This window comes from Trachurus japonicus, chromosome 4 (genome assembly GCF_045865225.1).
Source record: "Trachurus japonicus isolate A0001 chromosome 4, Traja_1.0".
Classification (NCBI taxonomy): Eukaryota; Metazoa; Chordata; class Actinopteri; order Carangiformes; family Carangidae; genus Trachurus; species Trachurus japonicus.
The window spans coordinates 10,599,991-10,615,354 of NC_140910.1; the positions used below are offsets into that span (position 1 = coordinate 10,599,991).

General features: G+C 39.6%; 2 protein-coding genes across 2 annotated transcripts; both read left to right on the forward strand.

Moving 5' to 3' along the window:
• Positions 1–499: 499 nt before the first annotated feature.
• LOC146988467 (cytochrome P450 2J4-like) lies at positions 500–14,693 on the forward strand. Its single transcript, XM_085773839.1, has 11 exons — positions 500–731; positions 1,833–1,995; positions 2,117–2,266; positions 3,442–3,602; positions 3,896–4,072; positions 4,167–4,305; positions 4,455–4,642; positions 5,219–5,360; positions 5,564–5,821; positions 12,304–13,954; positions 14,556–14,693. Exons 1-9 carry the CDS (start codon positions 531–533, stop codon positions 5,737–5,739), a joined length of 1,497 nt encoding a protein of 498 aa, XP_085629965.1. The 5' UTR covers positions 500–530; the 3' UTR covers positions 5,740–5,821; positions 12,304–13,954; positions 14,556–14,693.
• Positions 7,384–14,693, forward strand: LOC146988468 (cytochrome P450 2J4-like). The gene is made up of 10 exons (XM_085773840.1): positions 7,384–7,663; positions 8,440–8,602; positions 8,745–8,894; positions 9,160–9,320; positions 10,519–10,695; positions 10,790–10,928; positions 11,069–11,256; positions 11,623–11,764; positions 12,041–13,954; positions 14,556–14,693. The coding sequence occupies exons 1-9, from the start codon at positions 7,463–7,465 to the stop codon at positions 12,214–12,216; spliced, it is 1,497 nt and encodes a 498-aa protein (XP_085629966.1). The 5' UTR covers positions 7,384–7,462; the 3' UTR covers positions 12,217–13,954; positions 14,556–14,693.
• Positions 14,694–15,364: the final 671 nt, after the last annotated feature.

Here is a 15,364-nt window from a genome sequence, read left to right on the forward strand (position 1 = left end):
AATTTGAAATTTGAAATTCTGATCATTTATATTTAAGTTGACTATACTTGATCAAATTAATTTTCTCTACTTTTCAGTAACTTAAACCATTTGAGACAATCACTTGGTGAAAGTGGTTAAAGTACAATCAACTTGGTGTACTCATTTTGGTAATAATCTTGATAATAAATGGTCTACTTTCATGTTTTGGCCTCCTGTGTTAGTTATTCATTCATTGGTATTAAATAAAGTTACTGTAATATCTATGATATTCCATACCCACCATACATTGCCCTTTTGAAGAAACGCAAAAAACACCCACTGCCTTATCTTCTTATCACCGACAGAGGGTACAACCTGTTTTAAAGCGTGGTTTTGACAGTTTGTCATGTAGGCCTACCTGTAAACACACACCAACACACAGTGTAAACATCAAGCAGATATAGTCTTCCCTTTAACTATCTGGTCCACTCATCTTCAGTGCAGTCCTGACAACACACAGGCCACAGCTGGACAGACACATAAGATCAGTAATATAGAAGCTGTAACACATGGAGACAATATACAGCATCCTCAGCCTGGAGTGGGTTGATGGCTGGAGTGTTGTGATGTTTCTGTGTGTTTTCCTGCTGCTGGCTCATGTCTTGACGAACCAAACCTCGCCGAACTTCCCTCCTGGACCGTGGCCGCTGCCTTTGATTGGTGACATCCATCGCGTTGATCCCTCCAGACTTCACCTGCAGTTCACAGAGGTATGTCTCTAAGACAACGGCAACACATCCCACACATTCAAGTCACAATCTGCGTTTTAAAATGAATTTTAAACAATTTTATACTTTTTTTTAATTAATCATTATTTAAAAAATGAATGAATAGATACATCTGCATATTAATGAAAAGTCCAGAAAAATAAAAGTACATTTAACAGGCGCTATAGATTAACTTCAGGCAGGTTCTGCAGCTGCAAAATGAGAGAGAAAGAACATTAACTTATGTGCAAGATGATGTTGATGTGGACATGTCCTTCAGAAGTGAACACTCAACCTCACTGTTTGGTCCAGTTTAAACAGTTAAATGTCCCTGCGCGTTCTGTAAACTGGAATTGCGCTAGAAGGATTTGATATTAAGCCAAAAGGGGTTAGATAACACCAACATTATTTAGGATGGCTTTTAATAGCGTGGTAACACTTTCATTTTATTTTGTTCTATTTTATTGCTTTTATTGTTTTTAATTGTCTTTATTAATTCCTTTATTATCTATTGTAAAGCACTTTGGTTCACTGAAAGGGTTGTTGTAAAGGGCTGTATAAATAAAGTATATTTACATTTACAAAATTCACTAGCAACTTCAAGGTTTAGGAAGGGAGGATAATCGCCTGCCAGTGCGTGGGCATGTGGGCAGTGCAGGATGTGACACACACAGACATCAGTGTGCTTGTTTGTAGTTGTAATTGAGAGGAGAACCACATAGGCTACGTCAGTGCAGTTGGTCAAGGCTGCGACTTCGCTGGTCAAAGTTTTGGCGCAAAGCCAAGATGCACATTTGCTTTGCCACAAGAAGCGGATGTTTTATTCGCTTCAATTGTCTTGTTAGTCTACTTCTGTTCCTGCTTACATTTTCCAACCAACAGTGTCTTTCATGTGTTACAGCCAAATTTTGCCAATTAAACTCCATGTAGGATACTTATTGAGACACATGCTGAATATTTGTGAGGCTGCTTTGTTGTGTTATTCAATCTGCTGCACTGAAATTTTCACTCTAGCATCAATAATGTTATTGATTGCATTGATGCATATGCTCACTGTTGATCAATACAACAAGCAAACCCAGAAATTAAACATGGTGTGCTCAGTTTGCAGAGAAATATGGAGACATTTTCAGCCTTCACATCTTTGGTGGAAGATTTGTGGTCATCAATGGTTACAAACTTGTGAAAGAAGCCCTGGTCGAAAAAGGAGAAGACTACATAGATCGTCCCATTGTACCAGTGTTCCATGATTCATTCGGGAATAGAGGTAGTGGTCAATGCAGTTTATTTAAAGCCAGTAGCATCAGACTTTGTTAAGAGTATTTATTAATATTTATACCATTCAGGTTTCGTTACACTTGGTTTAATGCTGTTTGTGTTTCTAAAAGGTATTGTGGTATCCAATGGTAACCCATGGAAGCAACAGAGGAGATTTGCTCTTCAAACTCTCAGAAACTTTGGTTTTGGCAAGAAGACCCTGGAGCCATCCATCCAGCAGGAGTGCAGATATCTCATTGAAGCTTTTGGAGATTATCAAGGCAAATAATATCTATTTTTAACGATATACAAAAAACCTCATGTATGGGCTGATACTGCTGTTGAGTTGAGTGAGTTTTGTTGGGCCATGTCGATCAGCTGGCCAGGCTGCCATAGATACACAGATAGTTATGTTTTATACCTTTTAAGCCAGGGTCCTTAACCCTTCTGAGGTTGTTCCTAGATCTGCCAGTTTTTGGGGGGTTACAGCTCCCAGTGCTCCTATCACCACTGGCATCACAATGGGTTTCACCCTCCACTATTTGCCACTGGTACATGCCATGGAGGGGCCAATCCTCTCATGCTAGCTTCACTGGCTCCTCCTCCTCCTCCTCCCTGCTTGGTTTCTGCTGCCTGGGGCATTCACCTAACAGATCTTCACTGTGGGCCCGTCCCGCAAACTCATGGATATTGGTTGTTTCATCCTGGATAGTGGCTCTGACGCCCACTAGTCCTTGTTGGCCACCCTCCTTCCGCTTAGTGTGAAACCCTCCATGCATGATGAGGGGCTTCCTTGTCTTGATATCAGTGGCTTTAATCTTTTCATCTGGCCAGGCTATAATTCCAGCAGGTATCTCATTACTCATAGGGAGTATTTGTTGATGGGTTTGATCTTGTTCCATCCATTAAAGGGACAACGAGGAGTTTTGGAAAGCGAAGTGTTTTCATACTACACTTACCATGAGCCTCCGCGCGGACTGTGAAATTCTTGGACCGGCGCAAGATGGCCGTCTTGCCAAAAATGTTTTCATTCATCAACAATGAAAGTCAGAGGCTCAAAGACGATCACATACCGTCGTAGTTCCGACCATAAACGGCGATTCGGCGGTGTTATTTTCATGACCCGCCGGGCAGCGTCCGCAAAACCGAAAGTAGGAAACGCTGGTCGGCTCACCCAGCATTTCCACCATTAATTAAAATAACAAAATAACGATAGAGACAAAACGATATATTTATCGAAAATGGAGCCATAGCGTAGATTCATCCACATTAACGTGAGACTTTTTTATAACCAAATAGAAACTCCTTGTTGTCCCTTTAATCTGCACAGTAATCATAGGAACAGCTAAGACCCTCAGGCTCCCAAGACCCAAGCTTGGAAGGGGTACAAGACCGCCCAAGTGGGCAAGGGGGAGGTTTTCTTTTTAACATGTTGTTTCTTGTCTTTATTTTACAGGAAAGCCCTTTAATGCCCAGCCTCTATTACAAAATGCTGTGTCCAACGTCATCTGCTGCCTGGTGTTTGGGGAGCGATTTGAATACACTGACAAGAATCACAATACTATTCTTCAGAACTTCAATGACATAGTGTCCTTACAAGGACGATGGACAGTGCATGTGAGTGAACTTGCACGCTGTATTCTATTTGAAATCCCAAATTTGAAATGCCAGAGCCCAAAGGTTGTTTTTAAGCAAATAATAATGTAAGAGGATCCCATAACAACATAATCAACATGAACTTATTCAGTCGCTGAATAAAACTAAATAATAAAAAAACTAAAATGTGTAACTGGCGAAGTACTCAGATCCTTTATTCAAGTAAACATACAAAGGAGGCTGTGCAGCCATCTGCCATATATACTATGGGTCAACATGATTTTCTGATGAGCTGGTGTCCTTTTCCGATGTAGATTTACAACACAGTGCCCTGGCTCATGAGGTGGCTGCCTGGACATCACAAGGCCTTGCTCAGACTGGTACAGGAGATGACTGATTTTATCAAAGTCAAGGTCAAAGAGCACAGAGAGAACCTCGACCCCTCCTCACCAAGAGACTACATCGATTCCTTCCTCATAGAAATGGGAGAGGTGAGGGTTTGATGTGACTGTATTCTATTTGTTCTTTATGCATTTTCTATTGAAATATGGGAATTGACTGCTGTCTTTTTTCTGTCACTAATAGAAGGAAGACATGGACTCTGGTTTTGATATAGAGAATTTGTGCATTTGCGCCTTGGACCTGTTTGGAGCAGGAACTGAAACTACTACCACTACTTTACATTGGGGACTTCTTTACATGATATACTACCCTCACATACAAGGTGTGTGCATGTGTGTGTGTGTGTGTGTGTGTACTATCTGTCCGACCCCATGCCATATTGATAACTTTATGGTATTGTGAGTCTCTTACAGGTCAACCATGTGATAAACAAGCCATGTTCACTAAGTTTCCTGTTTTCACTGTGTACAGAGAAAGTCCAGGCTGAGATAGACTCTGTGGTTGGTTCATCCAGACAGCCCTCTGTGGCTGACAGGGAAAACATGCCCTATACGAATGCTGTCATCCACGAGATCCAGAGAATGGGCAACGTCCTCCCCCTCAATGTGGTCCGTATAGCAAACAAGGACACTACGTTGGAAGGGTACACCATACCAAAGGTATGATGGAAGCTTTAGAAAGAGCTAATTTCTGTCTGTATTTTGCGTATTGCTTGTTTTCTAAGTTTTGTTGTTGTTGTTATTTTTTGACATAGCTTTTGAATGACTTACGTTTGTACCACTGAATCCAAAACTATCCTTTTTCAGTGAATGTTTTTCGAGCAAGAGCTATTATTCATATTTTTGTCAAATTAACAAATGGAGATTGCCAAAAGCCAAATCAAATAGACTAAAAAACTTATTCATAACACAAGCCATTATCCAACTTAATTCAAATACTAAACAGTTATGATACACTCTTATTTATTTTATATGTTTCAATGTATTTTGTATGGAACAGCTCCCAGTCTGCCCTCTGGGGTACTGCCATTCAATGTTGTTCAATGCTATGTAGAGTTTGTGTGGATGTGCTCTAGCCTATATGTTCTGTGTTTTTTGCCCTTCTGCAACATGAATTTCCCTTTGGGGACAATAAAGTTGAAAGTTGAAAGTTGAAAGTGCACTGAAAAGTTGAAAGTGCACTGAAAAAAACACATCGGTTTGATCAATGCTTTTGATCAACTATTATGTCTCCAGGGCACTGGGATCTTTCCGACTCTGCACTCTGTCCTTCGTGACGAGTCAGTATGGGAAACCCCACACTCCTTCAACCCTCAGCACTTTCTGGACCAGGATGGTAAATTCAGGAGAAGAGAGGAGTTCATTCCCTTTTCAGCAGGTCAGTCAGTAGTTACAACCCTCTAACTCAGTTCAATGTTTGAAAGATTTGCACATGAAAATTGACACAAAAAAACTTATATCAATACTGGCCATCAACCATTTACCTGTGGAACTGTCCAAAGCTGTGAAATATCCTGTGATCAAAGCAAATCATTTGAGGATTTTGTGAGACCACTCAACTCGTGTATTGTGTTTTCGTAGGGAAGCGTGCATGTCTTGGAGAACCACTGGCCAGGATGGAGTTATTCCTCACCTTCACCTCTCTCCTTCAGAGGTTTTCTTTTTCTCCACCTGCTGGAGAGCAGCCCAGTGTGGAGGGCATTCTGGGAGGTATTCATTCCCCCAAACCGTACAGTGTTTGTGCCAAGCCAAGATAAACCAGCCACTGTGCCAAACTAAACCAATCAATCCACTGCATTTAATGTTAATATTTTATCTTGTATGTTATTCCTTTCTGAGGTCATCTTACTCAGAAGGTCTCTTCTGTTCAAAAAACATACAAAAATAACAAACTTCATTCAAAATATGCACAAAGTGCTCTGAATACTAACAACTTCATCAGGCTGCCCAGACGAGGGACCAATCACAGGTTTTGATGATTTAAAAAAAGGATTCTGTGGCTTTGACCATGTTCAGATGGACTGGGGGAAGCAGGTTAGGGTATCTGTAGATAAGAATACATACAAAGGGCATGTAATTCCTCAACACAAAACCAAGTCTTTTGAGTGTGGAAAAACACACAAAACTTAAAACATCCCAGTTTAAAAAAAATCACTGGGAGCTATTATTTCTTGGCATATTACATACAGTATGTCTGACTCTCTAACACGATGTGTGTGAGTAAATAAGAAAGAATTGGATTTACCTCATGCATTTTACTTGGTATTATCTGCTGTTGATAGGAATTAGTTGAGTTTACAATAGTTGAGCAGTAAAATTATTAATCTGTTGCATTGTTTTAAGATTGTATAATATTATTCTTCAATAAACCTGCATGTGTTTTATAAGGCTACCACAATGTTTGCTGTCTTTGTGTATAAACCACCACTTCCAATCACTTCATGTATAAAACTTTCACCTTTAGGTGTTATTGATGATTAGTACTTTGCACATTTTTGAAGGCGTATAGGCCAGTTCTGAAAATTTGCAAACCTCCAGTTTCAGATGTGTTTTAACATGAACTAAAACTCTTAGTATATATAAATGATTGCAATATTTGAAGTAAATAGATAAACCTATCAGTTCTACAGCATTATTGTATGTAGATGCATGTACATGAACTTCTAACTACGGCTTTCCATAAAAGACACAAGGCTTCACAATAAAAACTAGTTAAGCAGTACTCAGTCAATGAATCAAGTACAGTAACACATTAATCTTCCAGCATAAACATGCTCTCAAGGTGTGGAGGCTGATGCACACCTAAAAAATCTTGATAAGCATAAACATGCTCAACAGATTAAGTGTAGCCTATTAAATAGCTGTTTCACAATGTCAACATACAGCCATCTAGCTGCCAGATACATTTGACCCATTAAAGGGTGCAGCAATAATAGTAAGGTACTTTGTACCATAGCCTGCTCGTGACCGCCCCCAATGACATTGCATTTCTTATTTCTTCTTATTATGTAAGACTATTCAATTTTTATAAAGAATGGCCACACCTAAAGTCTTACGCATTAAATAACTTTCTGGAAACATAAAGGTAGGCTCCCAGAGGTTTAACCCCACCTAAGGCTTTACACGTTGAGAGACAAACACACACACACACACACATACATTTTCTTCCCCACCAACACCTGTTGGTAGGCTACACACTCACGTTTTAATTGTAAAGAAACCAAAAAAACACACAGTAGCCTACACCATATTATTACCACGCACAAGGGTAGCCTAAGTTAAGTCCGTTTCAAAACGTCCTTTAAAATCCAAACACACACACAATGACGTAGTCTACACACTGGCCATTGGCCAAGCGCGAGCCAGCGTAAACAGGAAGCCATAGTTCTATGTAAATCTCCGGTTCACTCAGAAACTTGTGTGAAGTCAGTGCAGTCGCGACGCCGCAGGTCACCGCTAGACAGATACAGAAGCTGTAACATGGAGACAATACACAGCATCCTCGGCCTGGAGTGGGTCGACTGCTCCAGTGTTGTGATATTTCTGTGTGTGTTCCTGCTGCTGGCTCATGTCCTGAAGAACCGAGCCCCGCCGAACTTCCCTCCTGGACCGTGGCCGCTGCCGCTGATTGGTGACGTCCATCGTATTGATCCCTCCAGACTTCACCTGCAGTTCACAGAGGTATGGTCTGTCTCACAAACACCAGCACATCCTCAGGACCAAGTCAATGCCCACTGTTCACTGCTTGATGGAGAATGACATTATTGGAAAAGAAACAATCTGCATTTTGAAAAAAATACACATATATATATTTTTAATAAAGTTGTTATTGAAATTGAAAATCCTTTAAAAGTGAACTCTCAAACACACTGTTTGGTCCAGTTTAAACAGTCAACTGTCCCTGTTATATAAACATTTGAAGTTGCCCATTAGGATTTGATAATGAGCCAAAGGGGTTAGATAACATTTTAAGTTACTGCATGAAGTGTCATAAAGTGTTGACCAATAATTAACTGGCAGCTGTTTTGATGATATGTTAATCATTTAAATCATCTTAAACCAGGAATATTCTGTTTCCAGTTTCTCAAATGGTTTGTCTTCATAAGTTGATAAAAAGAAAAACAAAGTTATCCTTTGGGAGCTTCAGCTTGATAAAACAACAGGAAGTCTGGGCACGTACGTTAACTGTCCTGTTGTCAGTCTGTTGCTGCTCCTGTTTGCATTTCCCAACCAGCAGCTTCTTTCATGTCTTACAGCCAAAGTATGCCAATTAAACTCCATACAGGATACTGGTTTCAATTTGTGCTGGTTTCTTTTTAGAAAAAAATAAAATAATAATAATAATAATATTTGTGAGGTTGCATTATTCAAACTGCTGCATGGAAAATTTCACCTGAGCATCAGTAATGTCATTTTTACAGCGGGACAATCCCAGAAATTAAACATGGTTTGCTCAGTTTGCAGAGAAATATGGAGACATTTTCAGCCTTCACATCTTTGGTGGAAGATTTGTGGTCATCAATGGTTACAAACTTGTGAAAGAAGCCCTGGTCGAAAAAGGAGAAGACTACATAGATCGTCCCATCATACCGCTGTTTTTTGAGTCAATTGGGAACAGAGGTAGGCTAGTGTTCAATACAGTTCATTTAAGGCCAGTAGCATCAGACTTAAACCATGTTAAATATGTTAGCATAATAGTTAATAATACTGCACTTAGGCTTCATAACACTTGTTTCAAAGCTGTTTTGTGTTTTCTAAAAAGGTCTTGTGGTATCCAATGGTAACCCATGGAAGCAGCAGAGGAGATTTGCTCTTCATACTCTCAGAAACTTTGGTTTGGGCAAGAAGACCCTGGAGCCATCCATCCAGCAGGAGTGCAGATATCTCACTGAAGCTATAGAAGACCATCAAGGCAAATAATTTTTATTTTTAATGATATGCAAAATACCATGTATAAGGGTAGATACTGCAATATGCAGCACATATTTAAGTTGGAATGATCATTTTTGCTTTTCATGTTGAAAATTCATTAATATTCAGTCTTGAGTAATATAAAATTGATTATGTGAGTTTTGGTGGGTCTTGTATGCCAGGCTGAATCTGTGGCGACACAACAATATTGTGGCGTGTGTGTGTGAGAGAGAGAGAGCTATTTGTTTCTTGTCTTTATTTTACAGGGAAGCCCTTTAATGCCCAGTCACTGATACACAATGCTGTGTCCAACGTTATCTGCATCCTGGTGTTTGGGGAGCGATTTGAGTACACTGACAAGCAGTACCAGACTATTCTTCAGAACTTTAACGACATAGTGTCCTTACAAGCTAATATCGCAGTACAAGTGAGTGAAGAGATTGCATGCTCTAATCTTTTTAAAATCAGGATTTATAATGCCAGAGCACTGAAGTGTTTTTTTTTTTTTTACTTTTACAGTAACTGACACAAACTGAATAATAAAAATCATAGGTCAGTCAGTTTTTAAATGTGTTACTAGTGGCAAAGAAGTATTCAGATCCTTAACTTAAGTAAACATATCGATGAAACAATGTAAAAACATTTCCCGTCACTAGAAGAAAAGACTCAGAGTGTATTTAAACTCCTAGTAGATAGATTGTTATTTTCACTTTTCCTCTATTACAACATATGAGGGGAAAAAAATCTATATTGCTGCGGCCCACTAATGCATGCTGTCATGCTTTATGTTCTCTATGAGGCTGTAAAAGTGCCATAAAAAGAATAAATCTGTAAACCCAAACCCATGTAAAATAATCCAATTTATCCCTTTATGGCGTGCGGCAGCTCCTGAACATGGGCCAATAGAAGGTTTGATTACTACCAGCAGGTGGCGACATGAATCAAAATCCAGCAGTTCCTTTACAGATGACAAATGACGCAGACATTCAGAGAACATAGACCTCCATCAATGCTAGACACTAAGCACCTTCCAATCCACACAATTGAATTTATTCATTTATTTATGCATGGGTCCCCACAGTTGATGGCAACTAGATAGTCTTCCTGGGGTCCATAACCGTAAGAATTTTTACATAATACAATGAAGAATGAAGAATAATAGCCTACAATAGAAAAAAACAACAACCATACAAATAAAGTCATGTATGTTCGCAGTGATCTGTGTAATGGTTCTTCTCTGGCCCATTTCACCTCCCTCCACAAAGTTTACAAGTTTACATATTGATATCAATATGCTAAATCTTGATGTTCCTTTATTGAGAAAACCTTTGTACTAGAGGTCGACCAATAACCGATTTTTAAAGGCTAATGGAATAACAATAGTTTGAAGCAGGAAAAAGCTGATGAATCAGCCAATAGCCCATGAAAAAACATTATTAAAGTCGTTCTAATAATCATGCTAATATGTTATGAATTAAGTCATATTAGTAACAAAGGCCATGAGAGTGGGAGGCTGCACAGTCATCAGCCACATGGGTATACCTCTACGTCATACTTACAGTAAGTGGTGAACTGACTGTGGCCTGATTTTCTGATTAGCTGGTATCTGTCCTTTTCCTATGTAGATTTACAACGCAGTCCCTTGGCTCATGAGGTGGGTGCCCGGACCTCACAAGACAATACTCACACTGGTACAAAAGGTTATTGACTTCATCAAAGTCAAGGTCAAAGAGCACAGAGAGAACCTCGACCCCTCCTCACCAAGAGACTACATCGATTCCTTCCTCATAGAAATGGGAGAGGTGAGGGTTTGATGTGACTGTATTCTATTTGTTCTTTATGCATTTTCTATTGAAATATGGGAATTGACTGCTGTCTTTTTTCTGTCACTAATAGAAGGAAGACATGGACTCAGGTTTTGATATAGAGAATTTGTGCATTTGCGCCTTGGACCTGTTTGGAGCAGGAACTGAAACTACTACCACTACTTTACGTTGGGGACTTCTTTACATGATCTACTACCCTCACATACAAGGTGTGTGCATGTGTGTGTGTGTGTGTGTGTGTGTGTGTACATGCCATATTGATAACTTTATGGTATTGTGGGTCTCTTACAGGTCAACCCCGTGATAAACAAGCCATGTTCACTAAGTTTCCTGTTTTCACTGTGTACAGAGAAAGTCCAGGCTGAGATAGACTCTGTGGTTGGTTCATCCAGACAGCCCTCTGTGGCTGACAGAGAAAACATGCCCTATACGAATGCTGTCATCCACGAGATCCAGAGAATGGGCAACATCATTCCCCTCAATGTGGTCCGCCAAGCAAGCAAAGACACTACGTTGGACAAGTACACAATTCCAAAGGTATGATGGACATTTTAGAAAGAGCTACTTTTCTTAATCCAGAACTATCAATTTTTTGCAAATATTTTTCAATCCAGTCATGTTGTTATTATTTTTGTCCAATAGGCTTTATGCACAGCTCCACTACTTCCTGAAATAAGCCAGCTGGTTTATTTCCTGTCTTACATTATTGGACCAACTGATTAATCCAGGTGTGTCTGACCATTGTTGTGAGGTCAGACACACCTGGATTAATCAGTTGGTCCAATAATGTAAGACAGGAAATAAACCAGCTGGCTTATTTCAGGAAGTAGTGGAGCTGTGCATAAAGCCTATTGACAAGAGGAAGCACTGATCAATGCTTTTGATCAACTATTATGTCTCCAGGGCACTGGGATCTTTCCGACTCTGCACTCTGTCTTTCGTGACGAGTCGGTATGGGAAACCCCACACTCCTTCAACCCTCAGCACTTTCTGGACCAGGATGGTAAATTCAGGAGAAGAGAGGAGTTCATTCCCTTTTCAGCAGGTCAGTCAGTAGTTACAACCCTCTAACTCAGTTCAATGTTTTTAACTGAGAAGTTTGCACATGAAAATTGACAAAAGAAAAATATATGTGCATCAATACTGGCCATCAACCATTTACCTGTGGAACTGTTTACCATGTCATTCTTACATTATTTGGCAACTCAAGATGGGATCAGTTTTTCTATCTTATCCTAATGTTGTTCCAGAGCTGTGGAAATATTCTGTATAAGCAAATCCTTTGTAGATTTTGTGAGTCAGGCTCATTTTCTTTTCGTAGGGAAGCGTGCATGTCTTGGAGAATCATTGGCCAGGATGGAGTTATTCCTCTTCTTCACCTCCCTCTTTCAGAGGTTTTCTTTTTCTTCACCTGCTGGAGAGCAGCCCAGTGTGGAGGGCATTCTGGGAGGTGTTCACTCCCCCAAATCGTACAATGTTTGTGCCAAGCCAAGATAAACCAGCCACTGTGCCAAACTGAACCAACACAATGAATGTGAAATGTGAAATGTTAATATTTTATCTGCTATGTTATATCTTTCTGAGTTCCTCTAACTCAGGAGGTCTTTTATGTTCAAAAATTCAAAAAAAATACAAAAATACAAAAATTACAAATTTCATTCATACACTACATGTTAAAACCAATGGTTGAACATGGTTAAAAATACAGCAATGTAAATGGTTAAGAAAACACCAAAGAGGTGATTTAAAAGAGGATCCAGTGAATCTGAAGCCTTGGGACCCAAACAGCAATGGCTTGGTCACCTTTAACGACCAGTCGAGATTTAGAGGAGTCACATGTAGACTGCCGCCTGATTCAGCCTGAATCTTAAAATTAAAATCTGATTGTCACTCACTCAGAAGTCAGGATAAAAATGGCAACTCTGTGCATGGCAACAGAGAGGGATCTTAAAAGAGTTTCTTCCCAAGGATGAAAGAGACCAATTTATGGTGGAGGATTTATAATGTGCCAGAGCGTTTTCCAGAGTTGTCAGATATCTCACTGAAATGGCAAATAGAAGAAGGGAGCAGGTGAACTCTCTAATGATGTTTTTTTCTCAATCTTGTCAGTAAAATAATTACAGAATTGATTTAAATCTCTCTGTTGAGGATTCAACAGGCTGCCTTGCGAGGGTTGATTACTTAAGAAGGATTTTGTGCTTGTGACCATGATCAGTGATGAGCTGTGTATTGCAGGTCTTAGGGGGTCCCTAGATGAGAATACATACAAAGGGATTAGGTATTCTTTAAAATAAAACCAAATCGTTCAAATGTGGAAAAACACATAATACATCCCAGTGTAAAAAAAAATCACTGGCTTTGATATGTGTCTGACTCGAAAACTTGATGTGTGTAAATAAGACTGGGATTTATAATAGTAACAATGATACATTTTATTTCATAGGTGCCTTTCTGGCAGTCCAAGGACACTGTATACTGAATAAAGAAGTGCAAAATACACAGTAAAAACCACCAGAGATACACAAGATTTCTTTCTTTCTTTCTTTCTTTTTATTTATCCCAACCAAGGCAATTTCACAATTTGACAATATCATCGCAACATTTCTTCCATTGGTTGGAAGGGAGCAGGGAGAAGATATATCTTATATTGCCTCCTTTAAAAAACAAAAGGTTAAAATTAGACAGTGCAGTTGTTATCAAATCAAAGAGAAAAGGCGATCTTAAACAGATGGGTTTTGAGTATGGATTTAAATAGTGGGAGTAAATTGATATTTCTAAGCACAGGTGGAACAGAGCAGCTGAAAGCTGTGCTGCCCACAGTGGTGAGACGGGCGGTGGGGACAGTCAAGTGGATGGAGGAGGATGATGTGTGCATCAAAAGTGATTCTTAAAAGAAATGTATTGTGATTAATTGTGGGTACGAGATGGATTGTCAGCATGGAGGATGTGGCCTTGAATGTCAACAGAAGGATTTTGATATCAGTGTGTGAATGAACCAGGAGCCAGTGGAGCTGCTGCAGGACGGGAGTGATGTGGTGGATGGAGGTAGTGATTAAACAGGCAGCTGAACCAGACCAGTTGAAGTCTATGGAGGGATTTGTGAGTGAGAACAAAGAGGAGGGAGTTTAGTCCACACATGCACCTCACCCTGTGGCCTACTTGTTCACATGGTGGTTTCAATCTGTGGTTTCTCTCAATGAGAGAGCACCATGTTTAGAGCAGGAGTTCTCAACTAGTCTCACTCTGGGACCCACATTTTCCCATGGTCATTAGGTCGCGACCCACTTTTATAGAATTCAAACCAAGATTTTTTTTATTTTTTTTAAAGCCTTTAAAAACTAATTTTGCTCTTTATAGAGCAAAGTGCATTTCAGAGCACATGAATGAAACTGAGGAGTTACCATGACAACTGCATGTACGGAAGTGAATTAAAAAAAATCAAACTGCACAAAATGGAGACCAACAAAACGATATATTTGACTTCTGATGCATCTCTGCATTCAGAGCGTGTTCACAAAAGTGAATAAATATCAAATTGCACAAAATGAAGACCCACAAAACAAAACAAGATTCACTGCATTCAGGCCACGTTAATAAGAAACTGATATCTTTGCATTCAGAGCAAATAATAAGAAAGTGAGGAGGAGCATTACAACTGCATGTGTTCACGTGACGCGTGCCTTTCAATATAAGTTATTTTTCAAAATAAAAGACATGTCTAACATCAGATGTGCATTAAATATTATTTACTTTTTTGACCAGCTGTCCACGACCCATCCAGAACGGGTCCGCAACCCACCAGTTGAGAACCACTGGTTTAGAGAACTGTTTATCAGCTTCACATTAATTATATCCTCTGTTGACTGGAGCTAGTTTAGTTAACTATGGGAGGACTGGAGTAGATTGTTTAACTTTTGTGGTGATGTTTTAAGCTTGTATATTAGAAATACTCAATAAACCCATACATCTACACATGACTTCCACGATGTTTGCTGTCTTTGTGTATAAACCACCAACTTCAATCACTTCATCTCTAAAAATTCAACCTTTAGCTGTTGCTCATCATTTGTACCTTTCACATTTTTTGAGGGCATAGTAGTTCTGAAACTTTGCAAAAAAACCTCCAGTTTGAGGTCTCTTTTATCTTTACATGAACTTGCACACCCTCTACTTTCTGGGTTTTCCCTTTAAAGCCTTTGAAGGTACAAATGGAAAATAACTTGCAAAAGGAGACACAAAAACTCAGTCTGTGTCTGTCTTTCCTCATAAACACAGGCGACACTGAGGGACGATGAGTTTAAGCAGGAGGTCCAGTGAAACCAAGGTACGGGCTGGTCTAGTATGTGATGTGAATTCTTAAGTTTGTTTATCAACCTCAAGTATAGCACTGATGGTTCTATGACAGCATTGTGTGTAGTATGCATCAGTGTTTTTGATGAATAAACAGTGTATGTAGCCTACTGATAGCCTTTGTTTTCCCATTCACTACCTCAGCACATTTAGATGTAGCTGTAAGAAACCTTGCAAGGTGTCAGCAGCAGTACAAGAAATGATAATGAGGTTTCTCAGAAGTTACGGTCAGGATCTTATGTAAAAGTTGACCTTAATGTCACACAGCATGCTACACTCTAGGTCAGTCACTTCA

What these genes read in the sequence shown, in the direction of transcription:
- LOC146988467 (XM_085773839.1), top strand. Translation starts at nt 531, where the DNA reads ATGGAGACAATATACAGCATCCTCAGCCTGGAGTGGGTTGATGGCTGG. An exon ending in TTCACCTGCAGTTCACAGAG is followed by an intron (nt 732 to 1,832) that starts GTATGTCTCTAA and finishes TGGTGTGCTCAG; the next exon opens with TTTGCAGAGAAATATGGAGA. An exon ending in AAGGACGATGGACAGTGCAT is followed by an intron (nt 3,603 to 3,895) that starts GTGAGTGAACTT and finishes TTTCCGATGTAG; the next exon opens with ATTTACAACACAGTGCCCTG.
- LOC146988468 (XM_085773840.1), top strand. Translation starts at nt 7,463, where the DNA reads ATGGAGACAATACACAGCATCCTCGGCCTGGAGTGGGTCGACTGCTCC. An exon ending in AGCTATAGAAGACCATCAAG is followed by an intron (nt 8,895 to 9,159) that starts GCAAATAATTTT and finishes TTTATTTTACAG; the next exon opens with GGAAGCCCTTTAATGCCCAG. An exon ending in TCCTCATAGAAATGGGAGAG is followed by an intron (nt 10,696 to 10,789) that starts GTGAGGGTTTGA and finishes TGTCACTAATAG; the next exon opens with AAGGAAGACATGGACTCAGG.